The 17,939-nt window shown below is 46.6% G+C and overlaps 1 protein-coding gene across 2 annotated transcripts in view; it reads left to right on the top strand.

The window, feature by feature from the left end:
* GRM8 (glutamate metabotropic receptor 8) overlaps positions 1-17,662 on the top strand; it is a 1,803,300-nt gene extending 1,785,638 nt beyond the window's left edge. For both annotated transcript variants that reach the window (XM_069627842.1, XM_069627841.1), the window contains exon 11: positions 16,849-17,662. Coding sequence is in view for 1 of the 2 variants with exons in the window: in XM_069627841.1 (XP_069483942.1) it covers positions 16,849-16,898 (50 nt within the window). In the remaining variant the exon portion in view is untranslated. The remainder of the gene's footprint in view (positions 1-16,848) is intronic.
* Positions 17,663-17,939: the final 277 nt, after the last annotated feature.

Genomic DNA, 17,939 nt, shown 5'->3' with positions numbered 1-17,939 from the left:
CTGGCGGCTAGGTCTGTTATCCGACATGTCCTTACCTGGGGCCATTACTATTGCCAGCAGTAGAGGTGCCGCTTAATAGAGAGCTTCGGTTAACTGGGTGCCAGATAATAAAACTTAGAAGCTTTTATTGTGTATTTCTTTAAGCAGTTTAATAGAGAGATGTTGTAATAATACAGTGAAAGGCCCATGTGAATGAAATGGACTGCGCGCATGGATACGGAACTCTTTCTACACAAGCAAGAGGAAGACGCAGGCGAGGCCGTCTTCCTTGGCTGCTGAGATCAGGCCCAAGCAAGAGGAGGACGCAGGCGAGGCCGTCTTCCTTGGCTGCTGAGATCAGGCCCAAGCAAGAGGAAGACGCAGGCGAGGCCGTCTTCCTTGGCTGCTGAGATCAGGCCCAAGGAAGAGGAGGACGCAGGCGAGGCCGTCTTCCTTAGCTGCTGAGATCAGGCCCAAGGAAGAGGAGGACGCAGGCGAGGCCGTCTTCCTTGGCTGCTGAGATCAGGCCCAAGGAAGAGGAAGACGCAGGCGAGGCCGTCTTCCTTAGCTGCTGAGATCAGGCCCAAGGAAGAGGAGGACGCAGGCGAGGCCGTCTTCCTTAGCTGCTGAGATCAGGCCCAAGGAAGAGGAGGACGCAGGCGAGGCCGTCTTCCTTAGCTGCTGAGATCAGGCCCAAGCAAGAGGAAGACGCAGGCGAGGCCGTCTTCCTTAGCTGCTGAGATCAGGCCCAAGCAAGAGGAAGACGCAGGCGAGGCCGTCTTCCTTAGCTGCTGAGATCAGGCCCAAGGAAGAGGAGGACGCAGGCGAGGCCCTCTTCCTTAGCTGCTGAGATCAGGCCCAAGGAAGAGGAGGACGCAGGCGAGGCCGTCTTCCTTAGCTGCTGAGATCAGGCCCAAGGAAGAGGAAGGCGCAGGCGAGGCCGTCTTCCTTAGCTGCTGAGATCAGGCCCAAGGAAGAGGAAGACGCAGGCGAGGCCGTCTTCCTTAGCTGCTGAGATCAGGCCCAAGGAAGAGGAAGACGCAGGCGAGGCCGTCTTCCTTAGCTGCTGAGATCAGGCCCAAGCAAGAGGAAGACGCAGGCGAGGCCGTCTTCCTTAGCTGCTGAGATCAGGCCCAAGCAAGAGGAAGACGCAGGCGAGGCCGTCTTCCTTAGCTGCTGAGATCAGGCCCAAGCAAAAGGAGGACGCAGGCGAGGCCGTCTTCCTTAGCTGCTGAGATCAGGCCCAAGCAAGAGGAAGACGCAGGCGAGGCCGTCTTCCTTAGCTGCTGAGATCAGGCCCAGGCAAGAGGAAGACGCAGGCGAGGCCGTCTTCCTTAGCTGCTGAGATCAGGCCCAAGGAAGAGGAAGACGCAGGCGAGGCCGTCTTCCTTAGCTGCTGAGATCAGGCCCAAGCAAGAGGAAGACGCAGGCGAGGCCGTCTTCCTTAGCTGCTGAGATCAGGCCCAAGGAAGAGGAAGACGCAGGCGAGGCCGTCTTCCTTAGCTGCTGAGATCAGGCCCAAGGAAGAGGAAGACGCAGGCGAGGCCGTCTTCCTTAGCTGCTGAGATCAGGCCCAAGGAAGAGGAAGACGCAGGCGAGGCCGTCTTCCTTAGCTGCTGAGATCAGGCCCAAGCAAGAGGAAGACGCAGGCGAGGCCGTCTTCCTTAGCTGCTGAGATCAGGCCCAAGGAAGAGGAGGACGCAGGCGAGGCCGTCTTCCTTAGCTGCTGAGATCAGGCCCAAGGAAGAGGAGGACGCAGGCGAGGCCGTCTTCCTTAGCTGCTGAGATCAGGCCCAAGGAAGAGGAAGACGCAGGCGAGGCCGTCTTCCTTAGCTGCTGAGATCAGGCCCAAGGAAGAGGAAGACGCAGGCGAGGCCGTCTTCCTTAGCTGCTGAGATGAGGCCCAAGCAAGAGGAAGACGCAGGCGAGGCCGTCTTCCTTAGCTGCTGAGATCAGGCCCGAGGAAGAGGAAGACGCAGGCGAGGCCGTCTTCCTTAGCTGCTGAGATCAGGCCCGAGGAAGAGGAGGACGCAGGCGAGGCCGTCTTCCTTAGCTGCTGAGATCAGGCCCAAGGAAGAGGAAGACGCAGGCGAGGCCGTCTTCCTTAGCTGCTGAGATCAGGCCCAGCGCGGGTTCCTCCGCTGCACTCAAATAATGGAGTCCGTGTCTAGTAGCCTTCAAACCATAAGGCTGCATAATTCATGGGACAGATGCTGCTGGCAGCGGTGCTGCCTTCTCAAGCTCGTGAGCCCGGCATGGCGCACAGAGGGAGATGTGTCTCCGGCCCCTCACTTTACGGGCATCTCTGCCTTGTTTTGCAATTGCAGGAGAGTAATGGCTGCAGCACCTGCTAGGGAGAGATTCCTCCGAACACTGTGGGGCTGTGCGGGAGGAAGCCTGCAAATGATGTCTTCAGCCGAGGCACACATCTTTATGTATGTATGTATGTATGTATGTATGTATGTATGTATGTATGTATGTATGTATGTATGTATGTATGTATTGCATGTATACAGCGCACACAAGCCCTCGGGCATTTTGTTTACTTCAATAACATATTTCTGACCTTCATTGCAATTTGTAAACCTTAGTATAGTGTGTTTATCTGCTCTGGACAAGCACATGAATACAGGCATAAGGGCATCATTTTGATTTGAAGAGTGAGTTTCAGGGATGGAAAACGCCTCTTTGCATTTGCATTTGCATGCAAAAGGTTACCTCGGTGTAAGTGTTGCCACGTCTAGCTTGTATTGGTACACAAGAGGTTAAAACATGCACTATCACCTTAACACCTTTCTCTTCCTCTACCTGTTGGAAAAATTGTTAATGCCTCCCACCTTTAATGATTTCTATTGAATCCGTATGATTTTACCATTTGTAAAAAGCAGGCAGATTCCAAAGGAATCCATTGCTTTAACCAGGTGTAAAAAGCAGGTAGGTTCCAAAGGAATCTGTATGCTTTAACCAGGTGTGAAAAGCAAGCAGATTCCAAAGGCACCCATTGCTTTAACCAGGTGTTAAAAAGCAGGCAGATTCCAAAGGAATCCATTGCTTTAAAAAAAATGTAAAAAAGCAGGCAGATTCCAAAAGAATCCGTATGCTTTAGGGAATCTATTGCTTTAACTAGGTGTAAAAAGAAGGCAGATTCCAAAGAAATCCATATCCTTAATGATATACATGAACATGTATGCTCACGTTAAACCATGTCTTTTGAGGTTGAGTGGGGTTTCGTAATGGAATCACTTCTCCGTTCAGTGCCCTGACTCTGCCCCAATTCAAAGAAGTATTGCCCGAATCAGAAGAAGATGGGTGTAAATGAGTTACACCTGTCTTTATAACTTGTTTTGCCTATCTGGTGGACTAGAAACACCCTACAAATTGGTGCCTCTTATGCTTGAAATTGAAACTAAGACTATTAGGGATTTCTTTAATACATCTACAATGATGTAACAATGCCCTTGAGACTCCCTGCTAATAAAATGAGGGCAGCAGTGTTCCCCAAACCTTTGGCTTTTAATGAGCCATATTAGGCAGCTTTCTGACCGACTCCCAGGGCCGGCTTTGGTGCGATCCCGGACTGTTAGTCTGGAACCCAAACTGCATGGGTGGCCTTTTTCTACTGTGAAAGGTACAGTGAGCAAAAACGTGGCTGTGGACCCTCCGGAGTGGGAACCATTCCAGAGTACAAGATATTTGCCCTTGTTCACTCTCATTAGAAGGGCTCCGGAATGCTTCGGCTTTCACCGTAAATTGGAAAAGGCAATCGAGATGTGGACCCCTTGCTCTCTACACCCTAGATAGCTCACTGATAACACTCAAAAAAGCTGAAAGGCGTGTCTGGGTTCACTCTTGATCCTCCTGTGAACAGGAGGATTGGTTAGTATTTTTAGGCTGGACTATCCTCGTGGGCTGGACCAGACTGACACACAAACAGATGTTGTTGTGCTTATTGATGAAGGGAACTTTGTGTATTAGGATTCTTGCTTTGAGGGTTCCGTCTGTTTTATGGGTCACCCTATTCTCAAGGTGAGACTAACGGGGGTGAGTTAGTTGAGGGAGCATGTGAAAAGGCGGGAGGCTTAAGAGTTTAAACAATATCTTGTTGAACTTGCAGAGCACCACAAGGCATACATCCAAAGTAATTGGGACGCTCAAGCTAGAAGAGAAACCATTCTTAAATACAGCTGTGGGAAGCTAAATCCTAGCCTGGAGTAATAATGGCTGAAACTCTGAAAATAAGTGAGCTTATCCTGAAATGATTTAAAGAGGAGAATAGAGATATTGCCCGCTTACAGTGGAAGAATAATGGATATCGGCGCTTTAGCCAGTTACAGTAAAGCCCAGAAAAGAGAGCCTGCGATTATACTTTCAGAGTTAGCAAGATAGTTGAAGATGGAGGCAAGGTATGTCATTGGAATCATGTTGTCGATGGTACAAGGCAACAAGGGTTCAATGGTAGGAAGCTTTTGTGGGCCTAACACTGATGTCCCCTCACTATCAAGAAAAGCAGATGATGAGAGCCGTGCTGAGCCAGAAGGAGGACTCTGACTACAATGGGTCATGGTGTAGATTGGTTTATTCAAAATAAGCGAAAAATGCCTAACTGGCCCTGTCGCTATGAGGAAACGTCCGCGCCTTCTAAACCACAAACTAAGAGTGCTCATTGTAGTCCAAAATAGAGAAACACGACTCCGAATTCGTAGAAACTAACTTGCCCAACCACTTTAGAAAATGTAACTCAAAAGAAACAGAGGCTTGCACAACAGCCTCGAAATGGGCTTCTTCCTGGCCCGGTTCTTAGAGAACTCATCATCAGTCTCTGAGTTCCTTTAGAATGTCTGTTCACCGGCGCAGTCTTCATAGATAGTTTGACAGTTAAAATCATAAATGACTTCTAGATTGTTTTCTCTTCTCCCCTCCTTTGGGAAACAATGCATTCTTCTTCCTCAAGCATTCCAGATGTTTACTACTGGTTAAATCCCTCTAGGATCACTGCAGTGTATCACCAGTACCTAAATCCCTCCAGGATCACTGCAGTGTATAAATCCCTCCAGGATCACTGCAGTGTATCACCAGTACCTAAATCCCTCCATGATCACTGCAGTGTATTACCAGTACCTAAATCCCTCCAGGATCACTGCTGTGTATTACCAGTACCTAAATCCCTTCAGGATCACTGCAGTGTATCACCAGTACCTAAATCCCTCCATGATCACTGCAGTGTATTATCAGTACCTAAACCCCTCCATGATCACTGCAGTGTATCATCAGTACCTAAATCCCTCCATGATCACTGCAGTGTATTACCAGTACCTAAATCCCTCCAGGATCACTGCTGTGTATTACCAGTACCTAAATCCCTTCAGGATCACTGCAGTGTATCACCAGTACCTAAATCCCTCCATGATCACTGCAGTGTATCACCAGTACCTAAATCCCTCCAGGATCACTGCAGTGTTTTACCAGTACCTAAATCCCTCCAGGATCACTGCAGTGTATTATCAGTACATAAATCCCTCCAGGATCACTGCAGTGTATAAATCCATCCAGGATCACTGCCATGTATTACCAGTACCTAAATCCCTCCAGGATCACTGCAGTGTATTACCAGTACCTAAATTCCTCCATGATCACTGCAGTGTATCACCAGTACCTAAATCCCTCCAGGATCACTGCAGTGTATTACCAGTACCTAAATCCCTCCAGGATCACTGCAGTGTATTACCAGTACATAAATCCCTCCAGGATCACTGCAGTGTATAAATCCCTCCAGGATCATTGCAGTGTATCACCAGTACCTAAATCCCTCCAGGATCACTGCAGTGTATAAATCCCTCCAGAATCACTTCAGTGTATCACCAGTACCTAAATCCCTCCAGGATCACTGCAGTGTATTACCAGTACAGGATCACTGCAGTGTATTACCAGTACCTAAATCCCTCCAGGATCACTGCAGTGTATTACCAGTACCTAAATTCCTCCATGATCACTGCAGTGTATCACCAGTACCTAAATCCCTCCAGGATCACTGCAGTGTATTACCAGTACCTAAATCCCTCCAGGATCACTGCAGTGTATTACCAGTACATAAATCCCTCCAGGATCACTGCAGTGTATAAATCCCTCCAGGATCACTGCCATGTATTACCAGTACCTAAATCCCTCCAGGATCATTGCAGTGTATCACCAGTACCTAAATCCCTCCAGGATCACTGCAGTGTATAAATCCCTCCAGAATCACTTCAGTGTATCACCAGTACCTAAATCCCTCCAGGATCACTGCAGTGTATTACCAGTACAGGATCACTGCAGTGTATTACCAGTACCTAAATCCCTCCAGGATCACTGCAGTGTATTACCAGTACCTAAATCCCTCCAGGATCACTGCAGTGTATAAATCGCTCCAGGATCACTGCAGTGTATTACCAGTACCTAAATCCCTCCAGGATCACTGCAGTGTATAACCAGTACCTAAATCCCTCCAGGATCACGGCAGTGTATTACCAGCACCTGAACCCATCCATGATCACTGCAGTGTATCGCCAGTACCTAAATCCCTCCAGGATCACTGCCGTGTATCACCAGTACCTAAACCCCTCCATGATCACTGCAGTGTATCATCAGTACCTAAATCCCTCGAGGATCACTGCAGTGTATCACCAGTACCTAAATCCCTCCAGGATCACTGCAATGTATTACCAGTACCCAAATCCCTCCAGGATCACGGCAGTGTATCACCAGTACCTAAATCTCTCCATGTTCACTGCAGTGTATTACCAGTACCTAAATCCCTCCAGGATCACTGCAGTGTATTACCAGTACCTAAATCCCTCCAGGATCACTACAGTGTATCACCAATACCTAAACCCCTCCATGATCACTGCAGTGTATAAATCCCTCCAAGATCACTGCAGTGTATTACCAGTACCTAAATCCCTCCAGGATCACTGCAGTGTATCACCAGTACCTAAATCCCTCCAGGATCACTGCAGTGTATTACCAGTACCTAAATCCCTCCAGGATCACTGCAGTGTATTACTGTGAAGATACTGGTGGGGGGTGCCTGTACTTCCGCTCTCTATGGTAGAGGAGAGGCACAGAGGACCCCAGCCAAAATTCTCAAGCGGTAGCAATGGACGAGCAATCAAGGCCTAGCTTCTCAGGAGTTGATGCAGGCTAGTTCTTAAGTACAGTGTAGTCCCCGAACACCCACAAAGGAATGTCCACACCCTGTATTACTGAAAACACAGTCTTTATATAATTAATATTCAAAGGTATGTACACGATCACAATAACGCACTTTGTACTCGGAAATCAACAATGATAAATATATACAATTCTAAAGTGGTACCACCAATGTTATCGAATCTCATTAAAGTGCATCAACTGTATGGTTAAAATGTCACACAGATCAATAACGAGGACACCAGCAATAGAGATAGGAAGGAACGTAAGATGGTTGAAACAATAGGCAGAATGTTGGCCTATACCAATAGACACAGTTCTGTGTGGAGATCCCCCCACCTGGGCAACCTGTAAAATAAAGAAATATAGCACAAGCCCAGTCCATATATTGTTCAATAACCTTATTTCCTCCTATTAAGGTTTTACCCCCCCAATGTACCTGGTGGAGTAGGAGTTCTTCGAAGATGCGTCGAAGGATCCTTCTTGAGTGACTCCCTTTAAACCAGGAGCCACGGATCGTCGAGAGGTGTCGAAGATGGTGAACTTGTCGTCGACGGAGGCAATGAGAAGTTCAAGGGTGCCGAGACCCCGATGTCGATCCAGGTGGTGCTCGTCAGCGACGTCCTGCGAGGATGAGGTGTGCGGGGGACCTCGGCGATGGATTGTTCAGGACCGCAAAGAGTTTCAGAAGAACTGTGGCCCAACAAGGGCGTCGAGTCGTCGAAGTCTTTGTGGCCTTCAAGTGGCGGGAAACACACCGGTGGATTCTCCTCGGCGCGTTGGTCGTCCTCGACTTTCTCCGGCGGGACAAAGCGGTCGATGTTGCCGACAAGGGAGTCCTTGTATTCAATTGTTCTTAGGCAAAGGAGCGGGCGGCTCCGGTCATCGGCATCACGGCGTCAAGTGGCCCCCACGGCTGGGCAACACAACTTCGACGGGCCTCCAGCGGTTACATAAACCTGCGAACCCTGGTCGACGGCAATGGACTTCGACAGTGGCGAAGTCCGGGTGCTTTGCTTCGTTCTCCTCAGCGGTTCCGTCTCGGGTCGGCAGCCTTTCGAGGGTGTGACTTCCAGGGAGTTTCGACGAAGGTTAGCGGTGCTCGATGGTCCCTCAGAGCACGGGAAGAGGGCACCTTACCAGGTCCTCTCTCGGATCAGTCCTTGACGAGTTTGGCAGCTTTCGGGATCAGGTCGAAGCAAATGCAACAGCAAGTCTTCGTCTTCCAGCTGGGCGTCGAGGATCAGCAGTTCCAGTTACTCTTCAAGTGTAGACACAGCTTCTGAACGCTTCTGAACAATTTCCAGTGGTGAGAGGTCCCCAGATATACTATCTTGTCTCTCATCCACACTGCTGGGTCACTCTCAGCAGCCAATCATACAGAAGGGCATTCATGCAGTCAGTCAGCCAATCAGGCACACAGTGCATTCAGGCCATCCTCCTCCCTCTCAGACACTCATAACAAGGAATGTGGATTCGGACAAGTACCCAGCCATTCAACACTACACACTGCATTCAGGCCAATTTCGGGCAGGGCTGTCTCAGTCTTTGTCTCTCATACCAGAAACCATACAGCCACAACAAGAAGTGTATATTAGTCACACACTCCATTCACCCAGGTCCCACCCACATGAGGTACCCACAACATACAGTCACTGGGAAGGCTCCAGTCAGTCTGGACTGGACTTCACAACAACACCATATATGGAACTTCCACCCAACAGCCAGTCAGGGGGAAGGGACAGAGTCAGGGCTTCCCAGGACTTTGGGAAAACAAGGTAACAGGTAATAGAAAGCAAGAGGCCACAGGGGCCATCTTGTTTTCCATACGAAATCAACTGATTCCAATGGCAGGGCCTGGGTATCTCAAAATGGAGGATACGCAGCGCACCTGTCAAGTTCAGCATGGAGCTGCCACCAGCCCATACCCTGCTCTGCGGGCCACCCCCAGGTGCCCAAAAACATACACTAGGGGCACAGGGTTGTACCCCCACCCATGGGTGCCGTAAGGGTATCCCACAGGTCGGTTCACCAAACCAAAAGAGAGAGAGCTGCACCGCCAGGAGTCCCACATGAACTCTTGCTCGGAAAATACAACATAACACACGATAAAAAGGCAGTAAAGGACAAGGATACGGAGGCCCTGTCCCTCCGATGCATTTCCAGCATCACAATTACCAGTACCTAAGTCCCTCCATGGCTTTGGCAGTTGTTGACCCCAGAATGTATCGTCCTGGCTGTCATCCTCACATTGGCAGTGTTTGCTTTCCTGTTCGTGCTCGTGTTACTCGCACCTTCACTCTCTGTGTGCAGCTCGGAGACTCGAACTCCTTTCTCCCTCTTGGTCTCGGTGTTGGATGTTGGCCATCTGGACGATGCTGTTTGCTAGTGGTCCCACTGTGCTTCCTTTTCCTGATGGGTGCCTCTTGCTCAGTCAGCGTACCCGCCTCATAGCCTTATCTCGTTCCAGGTACGCCACTGCTGGCTCCGCGGCTTCCTGTAGCTCTGCCCCACTAGGGGGTGTACACAGAGGATCGTCTCTGCCTATCATGGATTCTTCTGTCGGAGTCACTCACAGCGTAAGTCTCTCTCCAATCACAGTTCTGTTTAAGTACGTCATCACAATTGAAAAATGTGTGTCCTTCTTTCTTGACGGTGTAGTTCAGATGTAATCCAGCATTACCTGAAGCCAATAGGGTGAAAGGAGGATCACTGGTATTTGTAGTTAAAATCTTAGAACAAAAAGGTTTTTCAAGTCCCATGTATGCAGATAATGTCCATTCAGAGAAGTCCTCATAGGACTGGGAGTCCTTGTCCCAGAGACGGTGTCACTCCCAGTAGGTCTCACTTGCCCAAACGCCTAGGGAGGGCCTCACGGAGTGGGCCCACCTCCATAGCATCACAGAGGGTGCCCAGATTTGTCACAGAGCATTGTTAAAACATGTTATATAAGATCTTGGATTAAACCCTTAAGTGCAGAGGTTGAGCTATCTCGTCCTCCACTCTACTCACCTCTACAGCTTTTCCCTCTGGGGAGGTATGGTGACCCTGCTGGCACTCCCTGGGGCTGCTGCTGGACTTGCGGATGGTAGACTGTTTTTCTTTTCTGCCCAGGTAAGCGCAACCATGCATGTGAGGTGCCGTTTTATGTCGGGACACCTGTGGGAACAAGGGAAGGTAGGACATGTCTTGTTGACGGCGTGTTTCAGTGGTTTCCTGGTGGCAAATGTCTGAACATTTTATTTTTCTCCCTACATTTTGGACTTTGCTGGGCCTTGCGGGTTATACATTCTAGGGCTATTCGGACAAGTCAGACATCTTTGGATTCCCACGGGTGCCTTCTTTTCAGAAATATATGGGGTTCCCCGTTTTCCTTAGTGGCTGCGATATCCCAGGCCCAATTCTGTCCACAAAACCAAATCCAGTCTTCCCCAGGGCCTTTCATGTACCAGTGGTTTAGCCTTTTCCTTTTGCGCCCAGGCCAGTGCACACACACATCATTAATTCTACAGGGTGGTCTGTTGTCTCCTTTGTAGGTTTTCTACTGCATCAAACCCCGGACAGAGGTTCTACGCTGTAAAGAGGACATTTAAGGATTCCAGTTCAAACACTTATGGAAAAAATGTGTACTCTTTCCAAAAAATCTTCTTCTGTCATCACAAGTTACATGAATGAACAACATCATCTCTTCTGTCTACGGAGCATAACGATATGCGAGAAACCAAACCAAAACACTGAAGTTAGCCACCAACCGTACTCAGATGGGCCGCAAGGAAGAGCTATTTGGGCACTTGGGTACCTTTTACCAGGCCTGTAGGCTAGCAGGTACCACTAGAAACATTCTAACCACTCAGGAATGAGTTAACCAGCCTGTCTTTGGAATGGTTAGGGAAAGGTAAGGGAAAGGTAAGTGGAGGGGTAGGACTTAACTTAGAGCTGGGGAGGAAGAGGGTGGCAGTATTAACTGAGGGATTCATAGGAAGTGTGCTGTTGCTGGTAGGTAGGGTGGTAGGACGCAACTGACAGTCTTACACACACTGAATGGTTAGGGCTACAGAAGGGGGTATAGTGGAGGTAAGGGAAGAGTTTTTCCGGAGTTAAGGATTTGCAGATAAAACTGGTTTCAGGCCTACCTTGCTAACTGCCACCAATGTGTCAAAATAGATTCCTCCACATCCCCAACTCTACCCATCAAATGTGGCGTCCCACAAACATCCCTCCTCTCCCACATGACCTCCAACCTTTAAATGGAACCGCTCGGAACCCTCCTAGCTCCACACAGCATTCACATCCATCAATATGCGTCTTATGGGTCTTGATATCAAATACTACTGGAAAAGCCTGCTCTTCTTTTTGATAGTCTCTGCCTCGAGTGGTTGATTCAATCATGTTCTTTGTGAGTGTATGCACCATCGTAATGACTCTCTGTTCACAGTGGGAGTCAATGCGAAGCTCGCTTTTGTCACAGCTGCATTAGGCCATCTTATTTGATTGCCCTGTACGTTGCAGGCAGTCGGCTTCGTCGGCCCGCCAAAGGCCCCATGTTTGCCTGTGGTGAAAGTAATTGCCAAAGGCGCGTGGTCACTAATTGTAGTGAAATCAGCGTTTTACGTTAGGATATAAGATTTAAAATCGTGGCAAAAATGGCTGTGGTTACAAAATATTGAGGCAAAAAGGCTGTGGTTTTGCCGCCGCGATTCATGTAAAGTATGCAGGGGTCACCCCCGCAACTCCCGCTCCCCTTCAATGGTATAATGGGGTACACCTTTACAGGGTAAAAGCACAGCATTTGTGCCCGGATGTTATATACAGGCAACATTTTTGACACGATTTTATCACTGCATATCGAATTTGTTGCGTGGCAAACATAGAATCCAAGCAGGATTACAATTACCACTGCTCTAGGTTTTAAAGCTCAACGGTGAGGTGCTGAGTATAGGGACCAATGGAAGCAAATCATATTTCAGAAACAAATGAGTCCACACTTTACCCTTGTTCAATAACCTCATCCAGTGTTTGCTACCAGCACCTTGCTTACCATCGGTGTACACCCCGGAAGCCAGTGCAGTATCATTGTCTTCAGCTGTAACACAACGAGCATTAAAATCTCTGGCAATAATAACAGCCCCCACTGGCACAGTTTCTTGCCAATGTGGTATGGTCTTTTTCAATCCTTCAATAAGGGCTAGGGTACAAGCCCCACCTGGAGGATCATACAGAACTATTGCCAGAGTCTTGTACTTCAGTCTCGGAAAGTTGCTCAGGGTTACACATAAGTCATTTCTGTCTTAGTGCACTTGTGTGTATTCATTGATTTGTATGTGATTTCTGTCTCTGTGTTTTTGTGCTTTTATCAAACTTGGTTCAACTTTTTAATTGTTTATATTTGTAGACCAACCTTTTTCTTTAGAGGCTTTGCACATGAGCCCTGTGTATCCATCTATGTCTAGTTTGCCTGTAATCCAGGTTTCCTGTAGAAATGATAAGTCTGCATCTGTTATTATGTGTTTGCCTTCGGATTAGTAACAAACTAATAGAATCCTCCGGTGTTGCAGGAAAGTAAATTGACTTGCAAAGATCGACAAAAAGGTCATTGGTGCCATCCCTTTGTCGTTCCCGTTACCGACCTACTACCCTCAATTGGGTGATCTTTGAGCTGAATTGTCAAAGGATTGGAAATTAAAGTTTGAGCCTGCCCACATATTTTGAGTATACCATGTTGAATGACTGTTTTTCTGTTGAAATATATTGAGAATCAAGATCTAAATTATTTTGTAGCAACAGAATACACTGAGGTTCAGGAGCAGGGAACTGTTTGTTGGATCGACAACTTATGTTGTAATTAGAATCCTAATGTATTTATGTGGCTACCATATGCACAAATTCAGTCCACCACAACAGGCGATACAAATGTTGCCACGGCCAAGTTGCTACCGCTGTCCCATTCACGCAGTTCAACTCTTACTACATTATGTGATGATATGACTTACATTTCTGGGACTAGATGAAACAAACGATTAATAAAAGATGTCACATGAAGTATGTATCTCCTTCAATCGAATGGAATTTATTATGTTATGTTATGTTAGCTGAATTTGTAGCGTGCACGCTCATTCAGGGGCATCTTAGCGCGAGGACGAACACAGCAGGGCCGCAGCCATCAACAATTTAGAAGAAAAGGACAGTTTTAAGTAGATGGCGAAAGTGCAGATGATTCCCAATCTGTTTAAGTTTAAGTGGAAGGCTATTCCAAAGTTCACCAGCCGCCACAGAGAAGGCCCGGCCACCAACTCTCTAAAGGCAGAACTTAGGGACCAGCACCAGGCGTTCGATTTGTCATTGGTAGCTGAGCGGATTGACTGTAAACTGAAACAGGGTTTGTTTGTTCATTGTGCTTCAAATACCAGCCCCCTTTATAATCACCAATTGGTAAGCTAGTGTGCACATTATCATTTGGGAAATATATCCTAACTGGACACAGGGCCTGGGGTACAGGCTGACCGATATCAATTTTGGAAGCTGGTGCTTCAACAGTATCAAGCATTGACATCTGAACATCTAGCAGTTTTTCACCCCAACCTCTGGACCTACAACCAGTTAACCCAAGTGGTTGAAGGTTTTGCTGCTGTAATAGACCGAGTTGCTTGTTTCTATTTCTGGCTGATGTTTGAGGACGTACCAATAATTGCCTTCAATGCAAACTATGTCTCCTTGATTTGACATTATTTTGTCGCTGTATTTGAGCTGCCGCCTGTTTGTGCATCATATCATTTCTCTTGCGCCTACAATGTCGCTTCTTTTTGCAAGTCAGTTTGTGTTTAGATTTTTACGGATATATATATATATATATATTCCATTGATTGAGGGCCTCGGACGATGTAATTTGCGAGGCACTTCAGCACTCCACTCCCTCGGGCTCCGTGCCCTCATTATATTCAGGGCTAGGCGGAGAGAGAAAGGGAGGCCTACCATCAAACTCTTCCTAGTAGCCTGGGTTTAAGTCATCAGTAGTCCTGAAGGATGGAAAACATTCTCCAGTACTTTGTGTTGGAATAATGTCAATGACTTTAGCCGGGGTGTTTTTTTTCTCTTTGTTCCACTTGCATCAAGGGTTGCCACTAGGGCCTCCAGGTTTGATTTAATGGATATATTTGCTGCCGCATAGTTAGAACACGTTTTCCTAATTTCACAGCTGATCTCACAAGATTCTGAATCTTCCAATGAGGAGGATACCAGTCTATTGAAGTCAGGTGGTGCTGATAAGTGAGTACTAGCAATCCCATGTATTCCTGGCATTTCAGTTGCAATATGTACATCAGAGGAAACTTGCCCCAAATTCATGCCAATATGTACCAAAGAGCTATTATCAAAGGCCATGGACCTATATGGCAAGTCCGTGGCCATTGCTACATTTGTGGAGGGAGACACTTAATCTTAATGTGATTTTAGGCTAGACCGGGAAAGAGCCTATTATTTTTGTACAATTCTTCCTTTTCTTCTGAGAATCAACCAATTTAGAAGAGGATATTTCTTGTACCCTCCGGGATGAGCTAAGAATGATCGTTGAAGGAGCTTATGATTTTTTCACAGGCCCTGTGGTATAATGTTGCCTCATCTCAATGTGGCAATGGGTCTCCCTACCCTGCTCCATAATGCAAAGGGAGTTTTTCCCTTCCCCTTTGAGCTTGCTGAGACCACCACGTTTTCAGTAGATGGAACGGTCAAATAATGTAAAATTCTCACTGGTGTATTCCTGGTGGCCCGCGGGTTTTGCTGTGACTGCGAGCACCTCCACTGCAAATTGCTCTGACACGCACTCAGGCACCTTTAATACAATCCAGGTGAGGAAGTCAAAGACTGATCCAGGTGAAAGTAGTAGAATGCTGAGCACTGGTTTTCGGGTCGCGCAGCAAAACACTGTGGTGACTGCAAACACCTCCACTGCAACTCGCCCTGGAATCGCGCCATGCACTTTCCTCTAACAAGGACTAGGGAGAGTTGCCTGATGCGCCTTATTGATTTCTTCTAGCCTTTTTTAAATTCAGAATCAGGAAATAAAACAATATCAATGTATTCCAATTTTGGGACACACAAATGAATGTCCTTCTTTTTGATTGGAAACGTTCCTCCCTCCATCATGCAACCTTAAAAAAAGTGTATTGATACCTTTAACCTCATTCTGCTAATTAACTGTCCAGAAGATTGATTGTCTTTCTGATTACTCATTAGGAGTGATCAAAAACAGCCAAGAATGGTCCACAACAACACTTCTTATGGAAACACACATGTTGTGCACCTGTCAGGATGCATCTTGGTGCTTGTTGGTTTTGATGGTGCGTTCTAAACATTTTTGGCAGAAGGTTTTGCGTACAATATTCCTTGTTTTTCTATTCTGCTTTCGTCATGTGTGGATACTAGGTTGGTTTCCTTTACACAATCGTCTCTGGAGGATAGCTCAGGGGCAACGTGCTCGCGACACAGAGCAACACAGGTTTGATCCCCGGGTCCGCGCTTAGAAACCTCTGGGTATTAAGCGCGTTATAAATAACCTATCATATCATATGATTGTTTGACAGGCTAAAACACAATGCAATGGAAAGCTGATCAGAGCAACCAGTATATGGTGTGATCAGGTCAAAGGTTTTCTATCCTTCACACTTGCCAAGTGCACTGCCAAGTCAATTACAAAGGTCCAATAATGCCAAGGTGACTGATGCTATTGTCATCCTTCCTGGCATCCGGATTCTTTGTGAAATCCTACATGTTGCTTATTGAATTTGAATCTGTTTTTGAAAGAAATTCTCACATCATAACCATGGAAAGATATGATTGAAAACCATACGTTATATGAAGGCCCTGGCAGACCGCTCTGTCCGCATCTTTTACAAGGAGCGCAAAGGAAGCCTAATGGTTCTTTTTCATTGTAAATGGTTTGCGGTAGGGGTAGTGTATATTGGACTGCAACTCCCATGATCCATCAGCATTGACTATTCTCGGAAGGGCTAATGGGAGTTGTGGACTAAGATATCTAGAGAGACAGAGTTTGCACACCCTGGTTCCTGAGGGTGGCGCCCGCACGCCCAACTCAACACATGCTAACTAGGAATGTCTACACTATGGCATTCTGAGCACAATATCATCATTGTATCCTGGAATGTTCTGCCTGTAAATTGTAACCAAATGCTATTAATAAATAAAACCTACATGTACACACGAACTCTATAGTGGTCTGGGAATCCACTATTAATCAATCGATACACGGAATAATATGCTGCCACAATTGCTGCATGAGGCGCCTGCTGCACCTGGCTGATGGCTTGATCAATTGCAGAGTAATGCATGTTGAAATGAAAGGAACCAGTCCAGTAAAAGGCATGAGCCGGAAGTGAAGTATGTTTCTGGCCACAGCACCAGTTCCAAACACGTCTGTAGCGCGTTGCTGTGCACAACTGAATACTGACTATGACATGTGAAAACACAGAACACACACAGTGTGTTGTGCTTGCGTGGTCAACCGCACAGGCGCTCTCTCTCTGAATAAGGTTGCAGTCAGTATTCGGCAACAGCTCATGCGAAAGACAGGTTTGGTGCTGGAGCTGACCACAAATGTACCCTTGGTCCCCTCCACTGTAGGTCCTTTTTTGGAACCCCATAAATTGACTGCAAATTATGTTTGTGTTGCAGCTTCTTCTACGAAGACAACGTACATCAGCTACAGCAACCATTCAAACTGAGGATTGAAGGAGGCCTACATCTCGAAGTGCACCTTACGGACTAGTTGAGCAAGAATGAACGCCACCAAAAATGCAAGGCCTTGGTTGTATCTGCAAAAAATGGGATCGAAAGAACCATACGTCTCCAATCGAACAATGACCGCACAGGATCTCACCGAGTGGATATTGCACAATTTTTGAAAACGTCAGTCAAAAAAAAATCAAAAAAAATCAGTGTTTGGATGATTACGGGACATGACCAATCGGAATCGATTTTTTGCGAACCTGAGGAAATTCCAAAGGGAAGTCTTACGTTAGTTGTTAAAAAAAAAATTACTGTCAAAATAAACCATGTCAGATGTTTTCTTGTAAGTAAGTACTTTTACGTGATCGTGAGAAATTCCATTCCTGTCCCACCTTGTTCTACCTGTATGAAAAAAAAAATAATGAACATTTTGTTAATTGTACTGGCCGACTGGATTGAAGCCCTTGGTTGTGATCAAATTAATGCAATGATTGAAGCATGCACATTTTTATACAAATAATTTATTTCTATTAATAAAGGAATGTTTTGCAAATGTTGAGACTTGTTTCGTTGTAGTTTTGACAAAGGCATCATTTTAAAATAAAAAGAGTCTTATACAATGTTGTCTATTGCAGGGCCTGCTGAAGCCCTCTGGTGTACAAGGCTAAGCCGAAACATTTCGTCAAGGAATGCAGTGTAAATGTGTGTGTTATTTTTGAAGCAGATAAAACCATTTATATAAAGAATTCTGAAGAACTTCCCTTTTCTGGATTTATTCTCAGTTGGTATAGTTGTCATTTTTAGAAGCATTCTCTAGTAATCAAAATTCTTCCTTTTCTTTTCTTCACATTGTCCAGTGGCTTGATGAATATTTGCAAATTAGATGCCATCTCTTAAACACATTGTTACACTTTATCTACTTGTGTCTCCACAGTGTTCTGCGTTTGTGTACACAAATGCACACACACACAAACACACACACACAATATCCTGCGAGGCTCCTGAGGTTGTCTGTGTGTTAAGACGTAGTTCTTCCC

This window comes from Ambystoma mexicanum, chromosome 12, assembly GCF_040938575.1.
Source record: "Ambystoma mexicanum isolate Mex_15411 chromosome 12, UKY_AmexF1_1, whole genome shotgun sequence".
In the NCBI taxonomy this organism is placed as follows: domain Eukaryota; kingdom Metazoa; phylum Chordata; class Amphibia; order Caudata; family Ambystomatidae; genus Ambystoma; species Ambystoma mexicanum.
This window is presented reverse-complemented; position numbering and strand designations above follow the sequence as displayed.